We start from the raw sequence: 15,694 nt of genomic DNA on the forward strand, positions 1-15,694 counted from the left end.
CTTGTCCTCACTGGCTTCCTGTAAAATCAAAACAACAATTAAAAATCACTCTTGTATCATACGAATCCTTTATTAGTCTCATGGCCTTACTGTACCAAATTGTCCTAAAATAGCACTTTGCTCTCAGACTACAGGGTGGTTCTAAACACAGAATGGGAGGCATCTCTAATGTGGAACCAACTCTCGGTAGGCGATCAGGAGGCAGACACCCTTTCTACTTTAGATTAGCCTTAAAAGTTAACCTTTTTAGTTAGAGTTGGCTCAGATGAACCCAAGCTATCCCTTAGTTATGCTGCTACAGGCCTTACACTGCTGGGGACTTACTATGATGTACGGAGCACCTCTCCTCTACTGGGTTTGATTGCACTCTATACGTTTTTAGCACACTCATTAATCATGCGCCTGCTTCTCTCTGCAGGTATCCAGGGCTCTGGAGTGAAATATTTGTGATCTGCGCTTAATGACTTCACTGATCTCCCCAGTGTTTGTTTTCTTCTGTGTGTTTCTGTTTTACTCCCCTTTATCCTCGCCCTAACAGTGAATGCAGACAGCCGCCCTCCCCTGAGCCAGGTTCTGCCGAAGTTTTTGTCCTGTTTAAGGACAGTTTTTATTCCTCCTACTGTCTCCAAAGTGTTTGCTAAAACAGATATCTCTGGATTTTTTGGGTTTCTCTCAGTACTATAATAATGTAAGGTCTTCACTTTACTATATGAGATGCTTTGAGATGACTTATGTTTCAAATGAGTCCTATACACATAAAACTGAATTGAATCAACATCAAGATTGTGCATTTCTAGGATATTTGTGTAAAGTGGATGAGAAAACTTAAGTCGCTTCCTAACTTTAAGTAACATTCAGCTTTGTCCGTTGAAGTTATTTGTAAGTGATACATGCTCTGCCCACATGGGGTCATTTCTGTGCAGCATAAGGTAATCTGTCTCGTGTCAGAGCTATTTGAATAGGAGAGTGGGTTAAGGAGTTTCAAAGCCTTTGTTGGCTGCTTATATGCAACTGTCACACTTACCCTATAAAACTCATTAATCAGTGGATCAACGTGTGACACTTTAATCACCACACTTTTCACATCCTTGTAACACTCTTAAGTGAGGAACATGAGCAGAAGTTTGCACACACACATACACACACACACACACACAGGGACACTGACACATCAATACTTGTGGTACACCTACTTGAAACACATGCGCTCCGGCCACGTAATGATCGCATATGCATAGAACTTCAGGTTTTAATTACAGGCTTCCACCGGCAGACAAGAACTGCCACTTCTAATCAGAATCAATACACAAAGACAAATACGCACTCACCCACACACTGTCACTGATACTTCCCTGCTACAAAAGCCCTCACGCAATCAAAATGACACAATCAGGTAACTGTCAAAGCAGAGCAAAAGAAGGAGGGATTCAAAGTTTCGTAAAAAGCGACAGTTTTTCCACCCCTTCGTTGTTTTCTGAGACAAAAAGAGCGTACCTGTCATCATTTTTAAGTCTGGCACAGATGTAGACGACATGTTTTATTCTAAAATGCTCGACAAAAAGACTTCAGAGAAGAGACCTGCATGTCTGTACTTGCTTAACACCGAAGAACAAACAGGATTCAAAGGTTTTACAATGAACAGCACAGGAAACCATTTCTGCAGTTTTGGAAATATTTGTAATATCATTTATATATTGAACTGAAAAAAAGAACAATTCTTGGACCAGCGTTAATGAATTGCTTCACCTGGAAACATGCAATTGAATTCAGTTTAACCAAATTTTGTTAACAAGTAATATTAATGCCACTGGCTTAAGTTAGATGGATGCTACTTGCTTTAACTTCTTTTAAGGAGTCAACCTGATGTTTCCATTTCTTTTTTGCTCTATTCAAATCTAAAATGTGAAACATTATTTTGTCATTTTCTTTAATCTGTAATCATCCTTGAAGAACGGAGTGGTTAAGATGCACCACAAAAATTTGGAGGAACATTAACATCACATGCACTATGTTGCAGGAGGAGCAAACCTAATTGTCGCACTTACCAAATTAGACTACTAGTTTAAAGGAACAAAGTGTAATTTCAAGTTGTTAGAATCCTCAAAGCAGAAAGATAAATAGATTAATTCCAAAGAGCAATTCATCGAAGCTCAGATACACATTTTGAAGTGTTTATCTTGACTGTTTAATCAATACAAACAGAAAGTATAAAAATGGGATCTTAAGGACAGTTTTTAACTTGAATTTTCATCTTGTTCTTCTGGTCTTTATGCTAAGCTAAGTAGCTGTGGCTTCATATTTAGACGTGTGAAATAATCCAGTTTCCAATGCTGACTTTCAAGAAACAAATCAGTCTGAACATATCCCAGCTTATTTCCAAAAATATACCAATTTTTTTTTTAGTCCTCTTAAGTATTTCTACTGTTATTTGTAGAACATTTCAGTGTTTGCGTTTCTGTATGTTAAACGCCTAATGTCAGCAATACAATTCACTGTATCCTGTGGCTATTAGTAAAGGTAAATTCCACAACAGCGTAACATTACAGTTGAGTGAAAAAAAAGATGAATTGTACTGGCAATATTTCTCTTTACTGCTTTAAATTTCTTCCCATATGCAAAAAACATTTTAAACAAGAAGTTTTACCAAACTTGGACCGCCCGGCGACAAAGATGACCCCTGTGACCTTAAAAATGAGGTCACGGTCACCAAATGTGAACCTGACCTGTGTCTTATTATGGTTCATCCGTGTACCAAATATGGTGAGGCTACATCAATATTTTATCGAGTTATCGCGCGGAAACCAAATAGTTACAGACAAACAGACAAACAAACAAAAACAAACAAAAACAAACAAACAAACAAACAAACAAACAAGCAAGCAAGCAAGCAAGCAAGCAAGCAAGCAAGCAAGCAAGCAAGCAAGCAAGCCCATGAAGCTGAAAACAATACCTTACGGAAAACGCAGTTTTGCCGGGCGGTAAAAATACTCAGATCATGCTGGGGAAATGCACTGATAAATGTATATACAGTGCCTTGTGAAAGTATTCGGCCCCCTTGAACTTTTCAACCTTTCGCCACATTTCAGGCTTCAAACATAAAGATATAAAATTTTAATTTTTTGTAAAGAATCAACAACAAGTGGGACACAATCGTGAAGTCGAACGAAATTTATTGGATATTTTAAACTTTTTTAACAAATAAAAACCTGAAAAGTGGGGCGTGCAATATTATTCGGCCCCCTTGCATTAATACTTTGTAGCGCCACCTTTTGCTGCAATTACAGCTGCAAGTCGCTTGGGGTATGTCTCTATCAGTTTTGCACATCGAGAGACTGAAACTCTTGCCCATTCTTCCTTGCAAAACAGCTCGAGCTCAGTGAGGTTGGATGGAGAGCGTTTGTGAACAGCAGTCTTCAGCTCTGCCCACAGATTCTCCATTGGATTCAGGTCTGGACTTTGACTTGGCCATTCTAACACCTGGATACGATTATTTGTGAACCATTCCATTGTAGATTTGGCTTTATGTTTTGGATCATTGTCCTGTTGGAAGATAAATCTCCGTCCCAGTCTCAAGTCTTTTGCAGACTCCAACAGGTTTTCTTCCAGAATGCTCCTGTATTTGGCTCCATTCATCTTCCCATCAGTTTTAACCATCTTCCCTGTCCCTGCTGAAGAAAAGCAGGCCAAAACCATGAGGCTGCCACCACCGTGTTTGACAGTGGGGATTGTGTGTTCAGGGTGATGAGCTGTGTTGCTTTTACGTCAAACAGATCGTTTTGCATTGTGGCCAAAAAGTTCGATTTTGGTTTCATCTGACCAGAGCACCTTCTTCCACATGTTTGGTGTGTCTCCCAGGTGGCTTGTGGCTTTAAACGAGACTTTTTATGGATATCTTGGAGAAATGCTTTCTTCTTGCCACTCTTCCATAAAGGCCAGATTTGTGCAGTGTACGACTGATTGTTGTCCTATGGACAGACTCTCCCACCTCAGCTGTAGATCTCTGCACTTCATCCAGAGTGATCATGGGCCTCTTGGCTGCATCTCTGATCAGTCTTCTCCTTGTTGGAGGTGAAAGTTTAGAGGGACGGCCGGGTCTTGGTAGATTTGCAGTGGTCTGATACTCCTTCCATTTCAATATGATTGCTTGCACAGTGCTCCTTGAGATGTTTAAAGCTTGGGAAATCTTTTCGTATCCAAATCCGGCTTTAAACTTCTCCACAACAGTATCTCGGACCTGCCTGATGTGTTCCTTGGTCTTCATGATGCTCTCTGCACTTTAAACAGAACCCTGAGACTATCACAGAGCAGGTGCATTTATATGGAGACTTGATTACACACAGGTGGATTCTATTTATCATCATCAGTCATTTAGGACAACATTGGATCATTCAGAGATCCTCACTGAACTTCTGGAGTGAGTTTGCTGCACTGAAAGTAAAGGGGCCGAATAATATTGCACGCCCCACTTTTCATTTTTTTATTTGTTAAAAAAGTATAAAATATCCAATAAATTTAATTCCACTTCACGATTGTGTCCCAATTGTTGTTGATTCTTGAAAAAAAATTACAATTTTATATCTTTATGTTTGAAGCCTGAAATGTGGCGAAAGGTTGAAAAGTTCAAGGGGGCCGAATATTTTCACAAGGCACTGTAAATGAAAGAGCGTAGAGACAAAAATCAATGTTTTCCCAAAGTTTTCAATGAGCTCCTGTGATAATCTTTTAATGGGGAAAATAACCTGATGAAGAATGCAAATTATTGACTCGAGCTAATCCTCCTCCTCTCTGTCACGCATACCACTGGATAATTACCACAAAGCTTCGCTGATAGTCTACCTGTGGTTCTTATCTGTCTCTAAAGAACTACACAGGTTGTAAGTGTAATAGGATGAAAGAGTGGGAGAAGAAAGATGAATGACTGAGTCTCTTGGATTAATAGTGCTGGCAAGGAAGAAAACAGCTGGGTGGGAAGTGAAGAGAGGTGTGGAATCCTTAATCGTCTGTTTGCACTCTATAAGCCGCTCGAGTGACCAGTTGCCAGAAGTACATTTATTCTTGAGCAATTAAGACAAATGGGTCGATGCAGACCACCGTTGCCTTTTGTTTTCTTCTCCTTTGGCAAGAAAAAAGCAGTTAGGAAAACTTATGGGGGTAGTTGTCAGTCTGTAGAAAAACATATAAGATTTATGTGCTTTACAGAGCCTGTGGTTACTGAACAGCATTACTGATACAACAGCTACATGCTATGTAACCCTAAAAAAAAGTCTCCCACTTGGTTATTACTGTGCCACTTGCTGAGTGCTGCAGCATTTTTAGACTTCCCCCAGAGTAGCGCAGTATATGGAGAAAGCAGTACTGCTCTTTTGATGTAAGTGTCTCCGAGGTGGACTGGAGGAAGCAGACAGGAACACGACTTACAAATAGTTAAAGAGGCTAAAAAACTGTTTGAGTACTTCAAAACAGGACAAATTTCTGCACACCCAAATGCAGCATGCTGACACTGGAGGGATAGTCAAAAAATGTGTTTTTTTTTGTTTTTTTTGAGAGTGGGAGGTGCAGGGGGTTAGCTCAGGGCCTGAGGTGTTCTTGAAGCTGGCTGGAGGCTTAGCTGGTTGAAAGTGGTGCTGGAGATGGGGGAGAAAAGCAGGCAAACAGGCAGGTTTGCTTGGCATTGAGCATAGTTGGAGATCTGGCTGGTGGTGTGACACCCGGAGAGCAAGCAGGCTGGCACACGAGGGAGAATCACAGAGGGTGACAGAACAATCTGGTGAAACGAGCAGAGAAGCCAGGGTTCCTATACAGCAGGAGCTGATGAGGTAATGGTGAATAAGTGTGCCAGTGCACAGATGAAGCCACAATCTTCGATACATAAATACAGGCTGCATTCCAACTGCTGCACCACTTTTCCACTTTTCTGGGGGTAACCTGTTTTGCTCTGTATGCAAATTTGCATGTGCGAGTAAACTGCATCTGGTTGGCACTGTCATCCTCCTGCGGTTTGAGGCTTGATTAGACACAAACCTCCAATCAAGTCCTGCACCTGCATTCAAAAGTGCTGCCAGGTCGTGATTCAGCGGCAGTGTATTGTGCAGTTTACCCATGTGTCTGTGTGTCTGAGATTTGTGAGATGCTAGTTTATAGGTAGGAAGTTTGGGTCTCTCGTAGGAGTTTTAGACATCACGTAGGGGTGCTACTCCATTTATATTTTTTTGTTTTGGAAACCCTTACAAAAGGTAATTTAGATTTTGGTTTTATAGCCTCTATGTTGTTAAAGCAGTTGGTTTATCGTGTTTATAGCTACTAGTAGAGGTCCTCCTTTGGTTATATTTATTTTATATATTTGAGTAACATTCTCTGCCCTCAGTTCCTCCTTTTTTTGTTGGTGGTCTTGTGATGTATGTTAATTACCTATTTCCAATACAGAAACCAATTCTAACACTGGTTAAACAGCAACCAGCTGGCTTTACTTACCTTCCCTCCTAGAAAGTAGAGATTTTATCACTTGCACTTACTTTAGGTACAGACTAAAGCTGCCATGACTAAGTACACACTAATTCAAGCAGTATGCATACAACTAGGAAATCTGATACACTGATCTGTCTGGTGTGCTTTTGGCAGCTCAAGCTAAACAGTCGTATGAGACATCATGACAGAAGTGAGTAGAGGACTGTGTGCCATAATGGCCAGAAGAGCTTTGCATATTGCAAAATCTGATCAGATGTTGCTGGACATGGCTGTATTTTGTGGCATATTGCATTTGACGTACTAAATCTTTTTATGGCATACTTGGATATATAATATGGATATTGTAGCACATCCACAGAAAGAAAAAGACTCATGGGGAGACCAGAAGAGCACAGAAACAAAAGCCGTGACATGAAATTGAAGTCTACCACTAAAAATTACACCCAGACAAAAGACCCACCTTCCCGTCTATAAAGTGACACTACAAAATCATTAGAAACCAGTTTGTTCCTGTAGCACCATTATAAAGCCACACTTTCAATTTCTCCTATACTTTGGTTTGCTATTACATGCAAAACTAAGAAAATTTTTGTTAGACTGAGCTGCACGTCATCATTCATGCAAACATGTCAGCATGGTGCTGTTTCCCTATGGCTTTAATCACCAATGTGCCCAAGTATAGCTTCACAGAGCTACGAGCAAAAATGTAGACCCTGGTCCTGTTCTTGCCATTAGCTGTCAGCTTATTTCCCTGCTTGCTTCCATGCCATTTCCCAATTTGTCCAATTAGTTCTCTATTGTTATTTGCCTATTATCAAATAGACAGTTTCCCTATTTTTCCAAGGTCTCTTCTAAACTGATCATGGCTTGCACATCAAGTATGCAGCACCCCCATGAGAACACACCCAATGCTAATCGGTATACTTCTCTTTCAGTGTGCTCAGGCGCTCCTCCTCCTCTTCCTTTCCACTGCTATCAGCGTTTAGATCCATGATGACGCAGCATCCAGGGTAAACTGAAGTCCATCGTGTCACCTGCACCGCCGCTCAGTTATTAAACTCGATAGTTGTGCCAGGGCCACTCGGTAGAATCCAACAGCAGAAAATCTAGAATCTGAAATGATATCAAGAACTCAGCTGGCTGTTTTTTTTCCCCATTAAATACATTTGGAAAGCAGCACTGCAAATACAGAGACAATTATTCTGGCTGATTACTGCATTTTATTGAAGGCTCTGGAAAACGCAATAAGGATTATTTCCGACCAAAACATAACCAATTGCATAACCCCAAAACATCCTTCTGCAGTCCGTGGTGTTCAAAACTTCATAATAGCCATCATTAACAGAAGTAAAGAAATCTTATAATGTTAAACTAGTTAAGAAGTGAACATAATAGTACAAAGTTTTTTTGTGTGTGTTTTAAGGATAGGTAAGGCTGAAAGCATAAGGCTGTAACTCTGACTGCTACTCAACTCTATCACAGTGTCAAAGGAGCTAGTGTCAGGATGATCTCTGCCCCAGGAAGGGTGACCAACTTAATGAACGAGAGAGAACCATAACAATCCATAAATTCCAGAAGAACAGATTACTAAGGCAGGGTTTAGGTTCACATTACTGTAAAACTTTCAGTTCAAACCCAAATTAAACTACATATTATTAGAAATGAGTCTCAAATTAAACTATATTTCATATTTGGCATGAAACATGTCCCTATACCTCTTGTATTTATTCAACTATTAAAGAACTTAAGTACTAATATGCAGTCATTAATTATTTATGTTCATAATAAAAGTTTTCAGAAAAACTGGTTCTTCAGTGAAATCAAACATATCCAAGCTTTTGAACGGCCACTTAGACTGGAATTTATCAAATTTGTTCAAAAAGAAAATTGTGATGAGCCAATGGCATATTACATTTGCAATAAGTCCACATGTTAAACAAAACAGCAGGGAGATGTGAAAAATGGCAACAATTCATGATGAGGGTCTTAATGCAACTTCAGTCTAATTTGCACAATCCTGCTGTACTGCTCCGAGGCCTCCCACCGCTGTGTTTAAGTGTACTCATGTGAAAAGATGGAAAAAAATGAGAAACAGTTTTTGGTTATTAAAGTGCTCCGACACACCATCAATTAGCAGCAGTATGTATGTACATATAAATGTGGTTCAGCACTCTTACAAATCAACCATTTAAAAATCATCCATTTTACAGTCAAAAAAAAAAAAAGTCCCTCAAACCAAAACTTAAAAAGAATGAAAAACACTTGAGTTCTCTCAGTAGTTACTTCAACTTGACCTCTAGCTATGACAAAATTATATATTTTTTTTAAAAATGGAAGAGAAATGAACAAAGTAAAAACAAACTGAAATTAAAATATTGTCATGCAGAATATCATCCATACTTTACATACATACAAAATTACATTTCTTTTTTCTCTTTTAAGAATAGATTCTGTAAACACTGCTTTAGGTCCTTCAGGTTTGGTTTATCCACGTTTCTGCTACAATCTGTATGTTTTTCCATAAAAAATAGTCCAAGGCTCCTGCTCTGGCACCTGCAGATGATTTTTGCTTTATATTCCACAACCCTTCCGACAATTTTTTTCAATACCACTCCTCCAATTTTCTACCCATTTCACATCAAAACCACAGAAAGTGAAGAAACTAGAAGAATTGAGTGGAAGCTCTCGTGTGCTGATGTTTTTATGTGAGTGTTTTAAAAATGTGGATGTACTTTTGACATTTTTAAGCACCCGCATAAATCCCATCTTTCGAAGAAAAAAAAGAAAGATGTAAAAGACACCAGATAATAGAGAAGGGGACGAAGGGTTAGCTGAGGACAGTCGACAAGGCTGAATATAGATAAGGCATAGCATGGGCAGAGGTTGGGAAGGTCTGAATTAGGAGTCCACGTGTCGGGTAGATTGTTAGCCTTTCCAGTACATTTTCAAAAAAAGGAGGGGTAGAGGGTAGCATTAGGCAAAGATGTTTGTGTAAGGTAGCGAAGGACTGAGATGTAATTTAGAGGCCTTGGAGAAACTCCTGGAGCTGCCTGACGAGCTCCGTGTCCACAGTCTCCATCAGGACCCCGAAGCCCTGGTCCCCCATCAGGGCCTGCTGCGCCTTCAGCTTTTCATAGACAAACTGCTGGAGGGAAACACTGTGCACCGGGTCCTCCAGAGCCAACTGTAGAGGGACAAGGAAAAAAGAAAGTGGAAAGTTATACTTAGCATCCCAGCTAAGGAAATATCTCCTAGTCAGCATACTGGAAGAAATACCATGGATTACAAACTACTCATTTTTCCCTCCTTACACTGCGCACATTCAGAAACTATTCAACCCAAGTGAAATTTCCACTGGAGCAAAATAAACTAAAACTTTTTAATCATCGGTCTGAATAAAATATTTTAAATATTAAAACGATTTAATGCTGTTAATTACATGCAAACAATGATTCTTGTATTTCTCCCCTCAGTGAATGCAGGGATGCAACAATTAAATGTTGGATTCTTCTTGGGTAAGCTGGCAATGGTGTAGAAAATCTGGATTTTGGAATTTCCTTTCTTCTTCTACACTCTTGCAGATTTGCTTAAGATTTTGTCAGGCGATTCAGGGCTGCTTATTCTGCAGTAACACTCGATTTCAAAGTGTAGGTTATATCTTCAGTGTGTTCTTTCTCTTTCCATAGCATAGTATAGATACTATCTCCAGCTTTCCCCAAATCTAGCACTTTGCATTTAATGTGGGAGCTCTGCGTATTGGATTCGTCTTTATTCTCATGGTTGATTAACAACTTTCGTACGGACAGAGATTAGACACAACTCAGCCTACACAAGATTTATTGCAGCTTATCAGAATACTTTATGATGTATGAATGTGCAAATTAAGATGCATATGATTGTTTGACTACTCCCCAGCAGTCTGGAGCACAGGTATACATTGCTTTTCCATTATGAAGGGTTTTATATATGGTGCAGTATACACAGTGGAGACAGGAACAAACGCTTGAATCCAGTCCCATAACAAAACACTCTACCTTAGCAATAAAAACATGGCACAAACCTTCAACTCCGATAGTATAATTTATATGAATAAATGGTTTAACAAAGAAGTCAACACTATTTCTTATTCATTTCTTCAGTCTCTGTTGTGGGTGGCAATATAAAATACCTGCAAATGTAGTTGAAAAGGACATTCACCGCTAATGCCCTCAAACTGTTGTTGAGTCACTTTTGACAAAAGGAAAATGAAAAGCAACTCTGACAGTTTACCATTTCCAACTTTGACGTACACATCTAACACAGAAGTCGCACCAGAGAAAGTGATTCCGTATATGCACTCGCTGCCATTCATCTTACGCTCAAGAAAGCGGTGGGAAAATAATCCCTGACAATCGAGTAAAAAAGTAAGAAAAAGTTGGATTGCTGGCTCAAGCCAACACAATTCTGCAGGCATGCACAGTGTCATTTATTATCCGTGAAGTGAAGAAAGGGCAGTGACAAACACAACAGCATGGAAAAGTTTGAAAGCCTACACTCTGCAAATACATGCGGTGTATACATGTACTGTGAACCATTCCACAAGCAAAACTTATCACATTCAATCAACTTTTTCTAGATATTCCATGTGTCATAAAACTACGAAAAATGTCCTCAGGATGTTTTTAGTAGTGTATTTTGTATTATGCAGATTTCCTTTTGGATTTCAATCTGTCTTCCAATGATATTTCTATCAGTATCTGTATTTGTAGGCATAATATCTAAACATACCGTGGCTCTCTCAGTACAATGATTCGCTCTCTCTTGTTTAGATTAATTACTGTTTTTATGTTATGTTGCTTGACACTCCACCTCCAGCCTTTTGAAATTCAGGTCACTGTGTTGAATTTCACATATATAAACTCCCTCAGTGACTCAACCTCTTTTACCACCGAACACAAACTTGACATTTTAGCAGGCATGCACACTCTTTATTGCATATCCACAGCAGAGAGAGCCTCACAAACCCAAACTTTGGGCCCTTTGAGAAGCACAGTATTGTAATGACAACTCTGAGTCTCTGGCCAATTACTAGCAACAATACTTGTCATGCCAATTAGTTCTTTGTCATTACAGTGCAATCAAACTAGTGATGAGTGGCTGTTGGAGAGTGGATTAATGGAAAAGCTGTCATCTAAGCTGCATAATTACCTTCAGTACAAGGACTTAGTGGAAATGTGTGTGTCTCCGTATAATACTACATCCTCTATTGCACAAGCAACTCAAGTGTCTTTAAGTGCTTGCTAGGTTGTCACTTTAAATAAGAAAGTGTTCTTAATGTCTTGTCTGGTAAAATAAAGGTTAAATGAAAAGGGAAATGTGTGTGCATGTGTGTGTTAGGAGAAACATCAAGACCAATGTACACATTTTTAATCTCTATTTTCCTATTAAAAGTCAAATTGGGAAAACATTCATGATGAATGTTTGCATGAATTCAAATAAATATCTAATTAGTTCTAGTTTAATAGGAAAATAAGCAATCAAAAATCTGTATGTACAGCATATATTGCCTCAGCAACAAAGTATCTCAATTTAAAGCACTGCAGGCTTTATGTAAACCGAGTTGTCCTCTACAAAATGCTACGGAAACAAAGTATTAAAACAAAAAGATAAAGTCTGTGCATGGCTGTGGCGATGCGCACATAAATAAGCTCATTTCTAAGTGCTTGCTGATGTAGTGTAAACTGAAAATGATAATTCAAGATGAAGGATCAATCCACAAAGACAAAGTTACATTTAGAAAAAAAGCAAATTGTAAACAGGATAACACCAGACATGAGCTTAAAGACAGAACATTTTGCAAAAGAGGGATGCACTCAGGACATGTCGTGCTGAAATAAGTCTGCAATGTGGCCACTACAAAAAGGAGAATAAGAACAAAGGAGGCATGAAAAAGTAAAGATACGATTGCTAGGTGGAAGAGAAATTTGAAAAGAGAAGGAAAAAAACACAAGAGATGGGAGTGCTGTCATGCAAGACAAGAGGACACCGGGAACTGGCACAATGACGTGGTAGCAGAAAACACCATAAAGAAAGCGAGTGACGAAAACGAGGTGACGTGGGCTGCAGAGAGAGTGGGCACAGCTCTAGATCGTTGTTCAGGACGGAGAGGACGGAAGAGATGAGTGGGTAACATGAGAGGAAACAGAGGCAGATGAAGAGAGACAGATGAAATGACAGGGCCTGTGCAAAGTCCTCATCGCTGAAGTAATCCCCCAGACTACTGTTGCCCTTTTCCAAGGCAAACAAAGTAAAAGAGTGTCATAATTGTAAAAACAACAGTGTTGTTCAAAATCAGCCTGTGCCATCAAACACATTGAGCACACACGTCCCCAAGCGTGCCAAGATCTAGAAATGCTCTCTGAATGACAAATCCACACAAAGACAGTGGTACTGAAAAGATACTACATATTGCAAGTGGTACCTTAAGAAAGCTTTTAGTCAATTTAATGAATGAAAACCAGTTAGCCTGTCAAAAATGTGTCGCTTAAAATGTCTGATCTGACGTTCTTCTTACAGTCATTATACTACAATAGGCTACTTTGTTAAGTGAAAAAAAAAGCACATTATAAAATAACAGCGGACACGAAAGGAAACGAAGTCAGGCAGGCAATTGCTAACTGGAGTTAATGATGCAATAACCTGTACTTTTCTGGCTTTTATTTTTATATCCCCTGGTGCCTCATGTCTAACTGCAAACACACAAATACCGTGCATCTGTGTGAGCACACACACTCACTTCAGTGTGATGTAATGAGCTGTGGGGCTGCATGATGTATTCAAGTGTAAACTGAAAACTGTATTGTGTGAGGCGATGCTGACAGCACAGAGTTTAGTGGATTATACTGCGGGCAAATGTTAATTTCATCAGCTAATTTATGACATATCATTTACAGCCTCGCCAGCCAGTCGCCTTCAGAATGTCTGACTAGACTTGTACGCTGCTCTCAAGTGGTTAAATTTGACTCAGAAAATCATGTTTTTCAAGTCAAGTGCTAGTCACACATGTTTAAATGGCATCATGCTCATATGAGACACAAGCAAAAAAATCCTGTGCTGCTTTAAAATGCAACAAAGCCTTTGGTATAATCGGTTAAAACTAACCAGAGTTGTATGTTAGAATCAGACAGTTTAGTTTGTATTACTAAATTATCCTTAACTATCTTAATATTTATTGTGTAAAATGAGTGAGCACAGTCTTTTGACTTTACTGCCACACACAGCTGATGGACCTACTTTTGTGATCACTAGTAATATTTACATCAATATTTTTTTTACAGACTTTTTACTACAGAAAAAGAAAAATCTGCCTAGTGATTTATTTAGGGTTTATAATGTCACCCCCAAGCTGTTGTGTCACACTGGCAATCAAAACAAATCATTTTACAGTACTGACATTTTTCTGACAGAAGCAGTGTAAATATGGGTTAGTCACAGCAGCATGATCAGCTCTATCAATATTTAAAATTAATTAGCAATGACTACGTGTATATTTGTTTCTGCTGCTGAGTATGTAATAGACAGAAAATGCATTTTGTCATGTATACCCAGGCGTAAACTAACCGTGACGTCACCCGTTGGTTTCAACGCCGAGAAAGTGAAGCCCGGATTTTGCTACTTCCTGGTCGCCGTTTTGGATTTTTTGGAGCCAGTGACGTAAAAAGCGTCATCAAACAGGCTGGACCGGAGAGCAACTAGGGGCAGGATTGGCTGAGGACTCTCTTATCCCACCCACATTTTACCGCAGAGGCTTCTGTTGCTGTCTATCAAGTATAGCCACGCCCCCTGGCTCCGCCAACTTTAACGATTTATTTAAAATTCAGTATTGATTTATTTTAAGATCAGCCACCTGATCTCTCATTTTGACCATGAAAACTAACGGGAAAAAAATCCTGAGCTGTAGAAAATCAGTCTATCAAATTTTATTTTTTCCAAAAATGAATTGGGGTCTATGGAGAAAAAGCTTTTTGGAGCCAACCCTAGCGGACGGCGTGATATTGCAAGTTTTTGACACTTCCGGGTTGGCTTCAATTCTGGAGCCAGATGCTACGTTCACTATATATACAGTCTATGTGTATACCACCTGTTAGCCAGAAATTGAGCTGTTGGTTACCGATCAAATCTAAGTTACGACCACGTCATCTGATAAAGTCAAATGCAAATCGACAGTGGTAGTGTAATGTATTGACATTTATTATAAATGGCAAGAGCTGCTTTTTTACCTCATGGGTGTAACAAGGGCAGGGCAAAAAGTTCTGCTATATGTTTCACCATGTTTTACAATACAAAAAAATATATAATTAATTATGCTTAACGTAAAGTTTTCAAACATTTTAAAAAGAAGAGAAGAAGTAAGGACATGCGATGCCCATTTTGTGTGGATGAAACCAGTTTAAATGGCTTTTGCTTTGTGACATGGTGCATTGCAATGCTTAGAAGTAACCATTTAAAGATGGAAAACTGTGGCCATTAGGTGGATGCACGTGGTCAGTAACAATACTGATGCTGTGGGCATTCAGATCATGATTGATTAAAAGGGGTTAAGGGGAATGAAGTGTGCCAAGATAACATTTCACACATTACTCTACCACCACCAGCCTTGGACTGATGAGTGGATCCATGGATTCATGCTACAGTTGCTAAATTTTGATCCCACCACCTGCATGTCTTAGATTCTTTCAACTAAGTTACTTTTTTCCAGGCTGGAGCTCTGCCGTCTTGGTAAGCCTGTGTTTAGTGTATCCACTGAAGCCTCCTGTTAGCAGAGTCAGACCTGCAGGTCTGAGTGTGCAAATAGCAAGCTATGACTCTATTTAAAATACTCATTTTGTTTGTATTTGTTTGTGTACACCGTAAATGTCAGCTAATATTAATTTCGGGCAAAAAAGACAGAATATAGTTAAATATGCAATACATTTGCATATTAACTGCATTCTTTTATTAAATGCACTCATGTCCAGTTTGAATCGATGGGTGCTGAATTCTCAAAGGTAAAAATTGACTAACAAACAAAATAGTAGGGCAGTACTTTATGTAAATTGTAAACTCATGAATTGCACAGACCTTTTGCTCTATAGGTCTGCCTTGATACACTAATACTGCTATTGTGTTTCAATGTACCAACATAACCAGCTTCCATGCTGAGAAAGGCCCAAAAAATCCAATGAATGCATGAATAAAATGTTTAAATGGA

At 39.2% G+C, this 15,694-nt stretch overlaps 1 protein-coding gene across 1 annotated transcript in view; it reads right to left on the reverse strand.

Moving 5' to 3' along the window:
* Positions 1 to 7,662: 7,662 nt before the first annotated feature.
* The window catches only part of ipo11 (importin 11), a 142,627-nt gene continuing 134,595 nt past the window's right edge, over positions 7,663 to 15,694 (reverse strand). The window contains exon 30 of the mRNA XM_022199970.2: positions 7,663 to 9,649. Within this exon, the coding sequence (XP_022055662.1) occupies positions 9,485 to 9,649 (165 nt within the window). The 3' untranslated portion in view covers positions 7,663 to 9,484. The remainder of the gene's footprint in view (positions 9,650 to 15,694) is intronic.

This window comes from Acanthochromis polyacanthus, chromosome 7 (assembly GCF_021347895.1).
Source record: "Acanthochromis polyacanthus isolate Apoly-LR-REF ecotype Palm Island chromosome 7, KAUST_Apoly_ChrSc, whole genome shotgun sequence".
NCBI lineage: Eukaryota > Metazoa > Chordata > Actinopteri > Pomacentridae > Acanthochromis > Acanthochromis polyacanthus.